Source organism: Lepidothrix coronata, unplaced genomic scaffold (genome assembly GCF_001604755.1).
Source record: "Lepidothrix coronata isolate B3197 unplaced genomic scaffold, Lepidothrix_coronata-1.0 Scaffold4, whole genome shotgun sequence".
NCBI classification, from domain to species: domain Eukaryota; kingdom Metazoa; phylum Chordata; class Aves; order Passeriformes; family Pipridae; genus Lepidothrix; species Lepidothrix coronata.
The window spans coordinates 5,638,400-5,651,145 of record NW_016690184.1 but is presented as its reverse complement, the minus strand read 5'-3'; the positions used below and the strand labels follow the sequence as shown (position 1 = coordinate 5,651,145).

The following is a 12,746-nucleotide window of genomic DNA, read 5'->3' as shown; positions in this document are numbered from 1 at the left end:
AATAGGCTCATCATAAAAGTATCTAGCAAGCATCACATTTGCAAGCTGCTGGTTTATGTTTGCTATCAAACCATATATTAATGTTACTACTTATGTTATTACTATCAGTTTTTTAGTTATACTTACATAAAGAAGAGTATAAGGATCTCTTCTAGCAACATTCTCATTTTATTTGTTCTTTTGCCACTAAAAACCAGTATAAAATCTGTACTTTTTCTGAGGAAAGAGTATTGCTTTACTACCAAATCAAAGTGCCAGAAAATAATGGATGAGGCATCCCGAACAAGACAGTTACTCTTACACCTGAAGTTTGTGTCCCACTTTGTGAAAAATTATTACAGCAGAAGTTACTTATGAAAAACTACCAAATAATAAATGCCTCCTAATGAAAACTTGAAAAGTGCACTTTGGATGCTTTCCACTCCAAAAAGCTGAGGACAAGCCTGGACTCCTAGAATCCTATGTCTCAAAATTAAGAAGGTGATGATGTGGAAGAGGACTGGAGCACAGGCTATTACTTTAGAATGCATTGCTAAGCATATTACAATGTATGTTATAGAGCAGTAACTGATAAATTTTCTTTTTAGTATCTTTCTACATGCTTTAAGAAGCACCCTGTCTTTCTTAATATTTATACCACCTATCACCCAAGTTTGTCCAAAATATATAAAAAATACAAACAGTAAGAAGATATTTTCAATTTAACTTTTCTGAGAAATAGTTCTCAACAAGTGGGTTTCATTCATACAAAACAACCTGTTATTGAACTCAATAAGAAGGGTCCTTATTCTTAAAACCACTGGAAAGGACAGCTGAATAGTCTTTAGGTCTAAGAAGACACAGGTGCAGTGCTGCAAAGAAATTCTGAATGGATCAGAGGACTGGGAGACATAAACAAGTCATGGAAGAATCACAAATTTACCACTTCTAGAAAGAAGATTACTCTTAAGAAAAATAGAAAAAAGGAACAGAACATGTCTGGACATTGATGGGATCGATGCAAACCAGAGAATATTCAACAGGATAAAGCAAGACTTTAGATATAGAGAAGAAGGTCAATGACACCCAAAACATCTCTTTCCCTCATTTTCAAGCTCATTGTTATCTCCACTAGATCATAAAGCACCAGAGACTACTTCAAAGATAATTACAATTAATAATTAAATTGCACTGTTAAGAAAAAAATAAAGAGTTGTGGCAGATAAAAAATTTCAGTGTTCTACCTGAACATAAACTCCACTCTACCCTCCTAATTTGTATTGCTCCAGCCAGAGATTTTTCAATATGATTAAAAACAGAAAAAAAAAAAAAGGAAAGGCTGACCACCACTTCAAATGGCAACTCTATGACTCTACACTAACACACAAATGCAGCGTGCTTCTGTACCATTCCAGAATCTCAGCCACCTCTAAGAAAATACACTAGTCTACAACCCTTGCTTTGGTGAAAACAGTTCTTTACATGTGAGCTGCAAGAAGAACAAAGCAATCCTCTGGAGTCTTCTGGCAGACAACTGTGAAGTTTATACTGCTGCTGCTATTGGGTAGTCTGCATAGTTTTCTCTATTGTTATTAGGAAACCTGTAGCCAAAAAAATGGAATGAAAATTGAGGAAATTCCTGTCACAGTATTGCTGAAATCTCTCGGTAGCTCTGAAGGTAGAGACTGGCAACATTCCTTAGAAAGGAGATCCCCGAAAGCAAATTCAATACTGGTTCTCGGTGTCACTACTGTAACCACCAGAAGACTGAAATAAGAAAACAGGAACAAATAATGTATTTCTCCTTTCTTTTGGAAAATACTTTGAAGTTTATCTGTTACCTATGGCATAGAGAAACTTTAAATTTCATGCTGCAGAAGCGAAATTACAATTCCCTTGCAAGTCAGTAATAGTGAAAGAGGTAGAAAACAAGTGTTCCCATAATTTTTCTGCAGGAGTAATGATCAACAGTACTCTCCCTTTCCACATGCTTAACATGCCTCCTCTAAATCCAAGTGGATTTGCCTATCATGCTCTATAGTTTAGGTGTGATTATCAACTAAAAAACACAGGAATTGCTGCAGATGGAAATATCAAAAGTCTAAACTTGTATTCCTCCACATCAGGAAAGAATTCCCATTTAACAGGACTACTTTGTTAGTGTGAATTTCTGCATATTTGGCTCATAACTTTGAAACATTATTGCAGAAAAGTAAATTCAGTGCAGTCTTACTAATTCCACTTGCGAACTACATTAAATAACAAAAATAAGGTACTTTCCACGCATATAAATTCTAACAGTCCAGACACTTCAAGAAGAGTAATCATGCATGTCCTGTATATCAATGTATATGCGATATGTATCAACTATTAGCACTGCTCCAGAATAACAAACGCAGCTTTATAGAGAGTCCAATATTATAGTCCTGGTGTCTTTTTCACATTTCTGCTAAACAGTCTATACAATACAGCAGAAAAAATAATGACACATTAGATATGCAGAACTGGACAAAAAACATGTACTAGTATGAATCACTGTGCTCAGAACAGCATTACCAGAAAGGCAACAGATAAATCATTGAAGGAACAACCTTCCAGAAAGAACACTTTGTTTTCACTGGAGAATAAAACAATAAAAATATTAAAGGAAGCACTTTTACAGTAGACTGATTGACATATTTCTTCACAGTAACATCTGTTATACTAAATGAGTGAAAAGTAGTATCTTACTGGACATGGGGAATCAAAATCGAAATTCTGAACAACTATCATACTGGAAAGCAATTTATTTAATTTAAATGTACGTTTGGCCTGACTGGTAGTCAACATAAGCATGACAGCACTAGAAATGTCTGTGTACATGTACGTATACACACACACACATATAAAGGTACATATTTAACCAGCACAGTTTTCATCAGACTGAGTTCAACTGGTGATAGATCTAACATCCATTTGGCCTATTCTCCATCTGTTTTACACACTTAAGGCAGGGATGGACAAAGATGTCTTCCTCCTCGTCTTTGCCAGCCTTTAAGAAAACTTCCAAAAACATCAAGTAAATACTTTTTGGTTGTTGCTTACACAGACTTCAAGAGAGTCCATGAAGTATACACACTCAGACTAGTTACAGATACAACTCTAAGCTCATGTACTAATCATCATCCTGAAATAAAAGCTGCTGTATTTCCAACTCTATGCACTTTTATCCCCGTTTTTGTCCCCATTATACTTGTTCCACAAGTCTGGCACTCTCATGCTTGTCTAGCTTTTGGATAACGATGGTTCTAACATCATTAGGTTGATCCAATATGCTGGCATACATTTCAAGATTGCATATTGCCAAAAAACTCGTGTGTGTGTGTGTGTATGTGTGTATATATAGCTAGAGATATAAATCTATTTATAGATGCTCTATGCCTTTACTTTTTTCTATAAAGTAAACACCCCTAATAAGTACCTCTCAAATAACATCTGAAAGCCTTCTTGCTTCAAATCACTACAAACTTCAACAGCTCTTACTAGATCTGCTCCAGTATTATCATCCCATTTGGACTTGGACTACTCTCAGAAATTTTCTGTCACCACCATCCACATTAGATTTTCTTCACATATGGGTGCACACTTGCATACTCTTAGGGTTTCTATCACATCATCAGTCCTGAAATGAACACGTCAAAATGAACGTGCCCCCAAATAATGGGGAAACACAAAACCCGTTGATTAACTCAGTTTACCCATCATGGAACACTGAAGCTTCAAATGGGGATGCTATCCAGTTAGTCCTGCTGTTGGAAAGAGAACTCATAAGCAAAAAAAGTGTGGCAGTTGCATATGAAACCTATCTTTTCTTGAGTACTTGCTGGCTGGACAGGTGGCCAAGGTGCATTAGACAATGACTAATCATCACCTTGACACTTTCAGCTGCCTGCACAAACCTCCCTATATTCTGTGCAGAGTTCAGGAAACATAACTGAGTGACTGCATTTCACCACCAAACCCTTTAAAGGTATAAGGGACGGAATATGACAGCTGTTATTAACCAGAAAGAGTTTCTGAACATCAGAACTTCAGATTAATTATTTAAAACAACAAGCAGTATTTTGTTCACACAGTACATCTATTCCAGAACACGTAATAAAAAACCAAAACCCAAGATCCTGCAGCAAGAGAAAACCTGCAAGAGGTATGTTCTGTGTAATACAGGTATTGCAAAATCTCCAATGCTAAACTTATCCCTCTACTTGAAAAACTCTACTTACGAGTAGTTAATTTCTTTTACATATATTTTTCTTTGGTATCATCATGGTAATTTGGCAGAATCTAGCAGACTATTGACCTATGCCATCAGGAGATGTGATTACAGCAATTTTGCAAGACTACAACAGCGGATTTTTGGATGTATCAGTGAAAACTGTAAAAGCTCAACAGCTAAAAATATTCGAATTTCAAGAGACTTTTTGCATTATAATTAAAAGCTATACAGTAATAAAAAAATCCTCAAAATAGCAATAACAATCCACAATAACATCAATAATTTTATTCGTATAACAGAAAAAAAATTAGCGCTTTACAAACGCTAAAGGTTTCTTTCAAATGCAGATAATAAGGTTCATCATCACCTTCGTATCAAAAATGTAACCTCAGTCCCAAACCTTTAAAGAAGCCTTTCAGAAATACTCATTTTATGGTGAGGCGAAAGAGTGCGGGCTAGGCCGGGGCCTGGAAGCGGAGTGGAATCAGGGAAATGCAGCCCTGGCCTCCCCTCCTCGCCCAGCGCTAACCCTGCCCGGCACCCCCCGAGCCCACCGCCCCCCGAGCCACGGCTGAGTCCTCCCGCTGCACCGAGCTCTCGGCGCTGCCCCTACAAAGGGAAGAAACGCCGCACTCCCAACGCCTCGGCACAGTAAAAGAAAGAAAGAAAGAAAAAAGAGAAGAACCAAATCGCCCTCGCTAAGCCCTCCCTCAAAAGCAGGTCTCTTTACACCAGACCTAACCACGGCACCCACCCTTCCCCCACCACGAAGCCACCTCTCATTGTCGTCGCCCCCAGAGGGGACTCATTACCCCCCTCCGTATAGACACACACGCCCGCCTCCCCCATTCCCCAGTCTGTGCCATGCCCCTTTACTGGTCGCCAGAAGGGAAGCGCAGCCCGCGGGCCACATTCCCCCCGTCACAGCCCTGCACGCACCTTCCAGAAAGGAGCTGTCTCTGCAGCCGCCGCCGCCGCCACCGGCCATCTTCCCGCTGCCGCGCCGCGCTCCCTCACTCCATCGCCCAGCGCAGCGGCGGGGCCCGGCCCTTCCCCCGGCCTGCCCGCCCCCACTGCGGAAGGCTGGCTGACCCGCAGCGGCGGCAGTGCCGCCGAGGCCCGGCCCTCTCCCGCTCCCCGGGCCGCGCTGCCTTCCGGCCCCCGCGCAGGAGGAAGCGGCGGCGGCGGTAGCGCGCCCGCTCCTCCCTCAACGCCCGCCGCCGGCACCCCCCGAGCGGCTCCAGCCGGGCCCGGCAGAGCGGCTGCCGATGGCGCCCGGCGGGGCCGATGGGCCTGGCCGGGACTCCGCCGCAGGCGCCTCCGAGAACTCGGGGAGGACGAGGGGACGGTGCGCGCAGCGCTGCCGCCCCTCTCTTCCATGAACGGCACTTCCCTGCCCGGACCCGCGGCTCTCCCGGCCCGGGAGCTGCCGGCTTTCCCGGCCCCCGGACGATAAAATGGCCGCAGCAGCGCTGCAGCCGGTAGTACCTCGGGCTCTCCCGCTCCCTCCTCGATCAGCCTGGAGGCAGCAGCTTTTGGGAGGCGAGGAGGTGGATCGGATAAAATGAATGGAGTTTGAGGAGTGCAGGAGTCCATTGCGCAGCGCTGGGGCCCGCTGGCCTCTCACCTCACTCCCGCTCCGGCAAAAGGTCTTGCCAAGCTTCAAAGACTCCTCTCAATCATAAAATCTTCTGAGGCCTGATCAAGGCATATTTAAATCCAAAACTTGGATTTTGCAAAATGTGCTAAAGTGAATTTGCAAGTCATGGCCCCATGTACATTTGATTTGTAAAAATCCTTTTTTAGTATGTAAGGTTTTACATTTTAAAAAGCTGTCCCATGAAGCCTAAGTAGCAAAACCATGCCTACTTTAAAAACTCCAAGGTAAATTATGGCAGTCTAGAGCTATGGAAAACCAGATGCTCCTTTCTGGGGCAGGTTCTTTCATCTGGGATTCTAGTGACTGTAGAATTGGGAAATGTTTATATCTAATTTAAAGCACCTAGTTCCTAACACGACTCATCCCTGACAAGTGAGCTTTCAAAAATGCTTGAACTGAAGAGTTTGTAGACTAAAGTCCTAAATTAGGTAAGTAGAAGTACCTAGTGCATATGAAAATTAAAAACTAGAGAGAGGAAAGTTGTTTTCCTTCTAAATTGGTTATTTTTGTTCCTGAGTTCTGTGTTGACATCAACCATATGCATAAGCCAGTGTGAGAGTGCTCAGTTTTTACACAATCGAGGCAAAAAGAAGCAGAGAAGAAAGCAGAGCTGGCCTGGAAGATGACAGGAGATGTCAGACTGCTCCCCAAGTGCTACGTCACACCACCAGAGCTAACAAGTAATTAGAAAGAATCCCAAAAGCTGGAACAGTGCTGGCAAACCTACAAATCTCAATCTTCAAAATCTCCTTAGAAAAAAAGGCTTTTTCTGAAAGAGAGATCACAAAATGTTGTTTCATTAGTAATGGGATTAACAGGAAACAATTAGGAAAAATTGGTGCAAGCTATTTATACAGAGACTAGAAAACCATATACTCAATAGAAACCTAATATTAAAAAAACAAAACAAAACCAAAAACCAAAATGAGAATAAAGGAATTTTAGAATCTAATTTTCAAGAAATAATCTATTGTATCTCAGAAAAGTGTTGTCTAGACAGAAGGTTTGCTGTGGAGGTTACAGCATTAATCCACAAAAACAAATTCTTATTGATAGTTGAGACCAGACTAAAGTCTACCCAATTCTACACAACTTTTAAAAAACTGAGGATTATGATTTATGATGATGAATTATTTGAATAAATGTTTGATACACAGTAGTGGGCTTTTGTTGATTAAAGCATCAGATACAGCTTCAGTCTTATTTTTAATGAACTGAGGCACAGCATAGATTAAAATACCTTTAAAAGCAGAAAGGACAAGTTATCAATATTCTAGATGCATGCTTGATTTTTTTGATTGATAACATTTTTATGTAAAAGAGCTGCCCCAAAATTACATCTTATTCTACTGCTCTTTTTGTTTTATTTTGAAGCTCTTTAAGGATGCAAAAGGATAATACGTAGTCAAAACTCTTATTCATTTATTTTTCATTAAGTTTTTAATAGTAATCTTATTCTCTGCCTTAGAGTGGCTTGTTTTTCCATGGGAGAAGTATTTGGGAGGGGAATGAAATACTGAGATCACTCAAGTCTTGCAAAATCTTTTCAGCATCCTCTTAACTTTGCTTGGAACCAGAGGATTTTCATTGTGTATGAGAATTGACTGAGTGATCAATGAAAAAGAGAAAACTACTATTCCCCTTCCTTCTGGGGGAAGTAATACAGAATTTACTGAGCTTTCTTCCCGCTTTGAAGCAAAAATTTAATTCTATTCACATAATAAGAGCCCAGGGATGAAATACATCAGATCGTTACCCTGTCCTTGGAGGTGTTCAAAGACAGGTTGGCTGGGGTACTGAACAACTTGGCCTAGTAGATGGTGTCCCTGCCCACGGCAGGGGGCTTGGAGGTCCCCTTCCAACCCAGACCATTCTATGATTGCTTCCTGGCCTTTAGCAGCCTCTAGAAGTCGACATGTCCCACTGTGGGTAGTTGACAATTGGAGGCCACAGTCCGAGGTCCTGCATTTACAAACACTTGCACATGCACAGCTCTCTTCTCACAGCACTGTGTAGAGTGGGAAGCTGGTTACTTTATTAGGCAATGATGAAGAATTTTTGTTTCACCTTAGAAATCCATTTTTTGCCTCTCTTCCGACAGTGAAAGAGTTGTTACTAATGAATGTGGCTTAAAAGATTCAGTACTGCAACTATTGAAAAATATGTCTTTTTTTATTTGCATTTCTGATTCTTTCCAGTGACTTCTTGTTTCCTCTATGTTTTTTTAAGGTTAGCCAACAAATGGAGGTGGCTGCTCCCCAAAACAGTAGTTCCTTACATAAGGAATAAAATTGAATTGGGATTGCAGTTTTGCAGCTTCTGTTATTGTAGTGTACATTACCTAATTTTCTTTACTGGTACATAAATTGCATATAGATGTTTAAGGGAATTTATAGGCGCCTTGAAATTTTATTTTTTTTTTGGTTATTTATTTGGTTCACAACCCATGAACCCATTTTATAGACTATAAATAAATGATTTTTAACAGTCCCACCTTTCAGAAATTCATGCTTATGGACTGAATAATTTTCACTTGTTTTCCACTGTTGTTCTTAGTTTTAAGTTCCTTGAATGTATTGATGATGCACCTTCTGTGTTCTTGGTTTTTAAAAAAATAACCATTTTCTTGGTGCTCTCATGGCCTGATGTCTGGCGTTTTTTTCCCCTTCTGTATTTTTAAAGCAAAATCAGTTCTATTTGTTGTCCTGCAATGTCTTTTTCTTTCTATTAAAGCTAGTGTTGTAATTTTAGGAGTTTCCTACCACATATTATTCCAGGATAGCTGGCATACAATAGTTAACTCTTCAGGAATGTTCCCAAAGGGAAGAGTGCCATTCATCTATGTGCTAGGACTTCTAATGATATGTCAGGATGTGGAAAAGTTTTCTGTTAAATTTTGTTATCAAAGATGGCTTGTCAAGTAGGTACTAAATGACTAAGGACTGCTAAAGATCATTGGAACTTTGTCTAAAATGTTTTCTGAATTCCTTCCTTGAAGGAGACCTGGTTTTTAAATCTGATCAGCATACCTCAAAACACAACCTTGTGCTATTAATAAACAAATACCTATTAGGTTTTCTGCTACTGTTATAAACATTTTGAAATTTAAAATCCCATTATTCATTGCATTGGGTGTTGTTTATCTATTGCATTTGATCATTATTGCATTAGACCCATTCAAAGAGAAACAGTTTTGCTTTAAATCTGCAAATTCTTGTGATGGACAGTGAGATTAAACAACTGTGTTGGGCTAAAAAACATAATGACTCATTAAGCATCAAAGTGAGATTTGTAGGTATAAAAGAGTGATTGAGGGGTATGCCAACACTGTTTGCCACAACACAGCATTAGATACTACTTTTGGAAGTAAAAATTTCTTTTTGCAAGGTTGGGCTACATTTGGAAGGCTGTTTTTCCTAGAAGAAAAAAAACCTGCAGAATTTGTTGCACAGTCCAGAAGCATTACATCAGTTACCTTACCTAAATGGAAGAAAAATTGTGATTGTGGAAAAAAGTAAGACTTACTAAATAAGAATAATTTCAAATGTATACATGGAATCGTACTATAGAAGAAAGGGAATGTATATATGTGCATATAAGATGGAATATGAAATATTCCACCTGAAAAATTTGGGATAACCTTATATATTTTGATTATTTCTTAGTAATGTATATTGGTTAAATGTACATTAAATATCTGAGGCAAATATTGATCTTTAACGCAAAACAAAACTGTTGATAGTTGTGTAAGTGTTAGAAGGGGAGCATGTAAAAGGCTCAAGAGAACACATCAGATCTGAGATGCATAGAATATACTTTCAGTGTATATTCAAAATGTTTATATAGAAGGTATTTCAGCATATTTTGACTCATTTTTAAATAATTTTTTAAGTTTCCTGAAGCAACTCTCTTGTTAATCTGAAATAAACTTTTACTTTTCTTCAGTGTTCTTATGGTGTTTCTCTAAGGGAAATATATTTTTGCATACAGACTGATGAAATACATTTATTGATTGTGTTCCAAGATTTAAGATTAGGCAACAGTGTATTTTTTTTCTTTTAGTGTGACTCATCATTTTATTGATAATAGCAGAAGTTCTAACTGATTTAAAGAAGGAAATATAGAAAATGTTTCATTTGTCAACATAAATAGTATACCATAACCACAATAGTCTTTCACCTACTAACAAAAAGAATATAATAAATGCATCTACAGCACAAAATGTTAAAATCAAAGACTATGTAATCAGAAAAATAAAATAATAGAAATTTTTACTGCAATAAAAATTAAAACATAGCAAGAATTCAGACTGTTACTTAAGGCATGTCGGGCATCCAAAACCATCCAGCATACAAAACATACTGTGTGTTTATGCACGGGGGCAAATCCTGCCTCTAATCTCTTGCTTTTCAAATCAATGGGAAATATGTCTTATGTCAACTTCCAAACTATGTTTAAACACATTTAATAGATACCGAAACTTCTTTTGTATGTAGTTATACAGAAGTCACTCTCATGATCACACATGGAAAGAAATATGGGTTCTTAATTGCCACCTAACAGAACTTGCAGATGGTCTTTAAAATGGTCTCACACATCAGAAATGGGAACTCTTTTGTAGCTCAAATCCTTGGAGGTCCTTTGTGAATAATCATTAGCCTTAAGAACTTTATGTTAATAGAGATGGCCAATTTAAACAAATGCTTGTAATAAACAGAAAATATTTAATTGAAATTGTTACAGCAGGCTCACGCCTCTTAGAGGAGGATCACCTTTTCTCTGCCTGTTTCATTAGATGCCAATTCTAAAGCTTCAAGAATACTTACTTTTCAGAGCAATTTTAAGGTGATTTTTTAACAAATGTTGTTATGTGTTTCAAGTGGGAAACTTCTGAATCATGTTTCTAAAAGTAAACTACACCAAGAGTTCATAAAACAGCAAGTATTAACCTGTACACATACAAGCAAAAATACATTCCAAAGCAAAGAAAAAGGTCAGATTTGTGTACCTGTGAACATGACCCATGGGGTTGTATCAATCATAATGAAAGCAGAGAGAAAAAAATCAGGACGTACTCATTTTGCGTGACCTACTCCCCTACTGCTCATGCTGCTAAGACACTGAGTTTGTTCCTTACAAGTTCCACTTCTAATCAGAACTTCTGAAACCTCTTTCTTAATGTACAAAACAGATCTGAGATCTGGACTATGAAGATGGGTGTGCTCCTGTCAGTGTATTGTAGTGGTTAAGTATAGTGGTGTGCTCTGCCTCACCTGTGAAGTGCAGACAGTTAATGTAGCAATGACCATACTGGAAATAATAGAATCTTCACAGTACATGATTTGAAAGATGTAAAGGGAAAATTTTGTTTGTCATTCTGCATAGAGTTAAGTTTTACAGACTTAAAACCTCACTGACATATGCCCTTAAAAATCTTGGTTTCAGTCTCCACAGCTAAAATATTATAAAGATGTGGGGGGAGGGAGGATGGGATGTCCATATTAACCTCAACAATCTTTTCTAGAAATAGATTTCTTCTACCTCAGTTAGAGTTCGCTGTGCTCTTTTGAGTAACCTTGCTATACTGGGAGATTGCTGTTGTTTATCTCAGTCTTTTATCTTCTACAGTTTCTTCAGTCTTCCTTCATGTATTGTGTTTAATCTCTCTGGAGTCTAACTTGTCTGTATTTAAAGTTGGGGCATTCAAAACAGGATGCAATACTAATGTAGGTCTCTCCAAAGCTGAATGAGTGGAAAGACTGTCTTCTGCTTCTGACATACTGCAGTTCCCCTCAATATATCCTACAATATTTTTTTACCAAATCGCAGATCATGGTCAATCTGTAATCTAATATAAATCATCAGTCCTTTTTTTGTAGTGTTGTTCCCTAGTCAGCTATATCTCAATTTGTATTAGTTAATTTGATTTCTCCATTTAAAGTGATTTTCTACTTGTCTTCACTGCACATCATCTTGATGGTTTAGATAATTTCTTTTAATTCTAATCCTGTCCTTAACCTAACCACTTTTTAGGTACTTGCATCTTTGTGGTCTGGCAGTGAAAATAATAGAATTATAGCTGGAATAAACCTGTGTAGGATCAAGTTCTTCTCTCAGACTGTCAGGGAAACACACTGAGAGTGCATTTTTCCAGTCTGTTTGCTGGTTCAGCTTTGAGAAGTCATGCATGACAGTGGCTAATGTTTTACTAGAGTCAGTATCACCTGCATTCCCTCCCTATTGGTCCTGCATGCCAACTATTCCAATGAAGATGAACAGAACTGTAGCGTGACATCAGAGCTTTCCAGAGATTCTCAGGAGACTGGAATACAAGTTCCAGAGGTGTATAAGATAACCTTCCTATCTGTGTAGAAGTCCAAAGTGCTTTGATCTTCTCAGTCTTTTTCCTCTTTTCCTGAAGAAGAGAATGACATTCTGAGACATTATTTCCCTCTGTTAGAAGGATGTGGATGTCCACTGCTATTTTTGACAGAATTACAGAATCAATTAGGTTGGAAAAGACCTCTTGAGATCATTGAGTCCAACCTGTGACGGAATACCACCATGTCAACTAGACCATGGCACTGAATGCCACGTTCATCCTTTAATGAAGGTGTGCGCTAACAGCACCAATCCACGTGAAATACCGTTATACATGTAATTGTCAAATGGTAGAATGTGTGCTTGGAAGGCTCAAGGCGAGGTGAAGTTTTCTCCAGAATTATACAAAGAACCAAACTAACTCCTGTATAATCCATATGAAATAAGAGGTAAGAAATATTGATTGAGTAGAGCCTTGGCCCTGATGGGCTCTGTAGAGAACCTTGATTGGTATAAGCAAAATGAGCCTTG

The 12,746-nt window shown here is 38.7% G+C and overlaps 1 protein-coding gene across 4 annotated transcripts in view; it reads right to left on the bottom strand.

Annotated features, from left to right (window-relative positions):
• The window catches only part of SENP6 (SUMO1/sentrin specific peptidase 6), a 74,165-nt gene extending 68,424 nt beyond the window's left edge, over positions 1 to 5,741 (bottom strand). For 3 of the 4 annotated variants that reach the window (XM_017825793.1, XM_017825809.1, XM_017825801.1), the window contains exon 1: positions 5,174 to 5,302. In XM_017825793.1, coding sequence (XP_017681282.1) covers positions 5,174 to 5,222 — 49 coding nt within the window. In that variant the 5' untranslated portion in view covers positions 5,223 to 5,302. Of the gene's footprint in view, positions 1 to 5,173; positions 5,303 to 5,722 lie in introns of those variants that run through there. The other variant, XM_017825817.1, reaches the window with a different exon arrangement.
• Between the last annotated feature and the right edge of the window lie 7,005 nt (positions 5,742 to 12,746).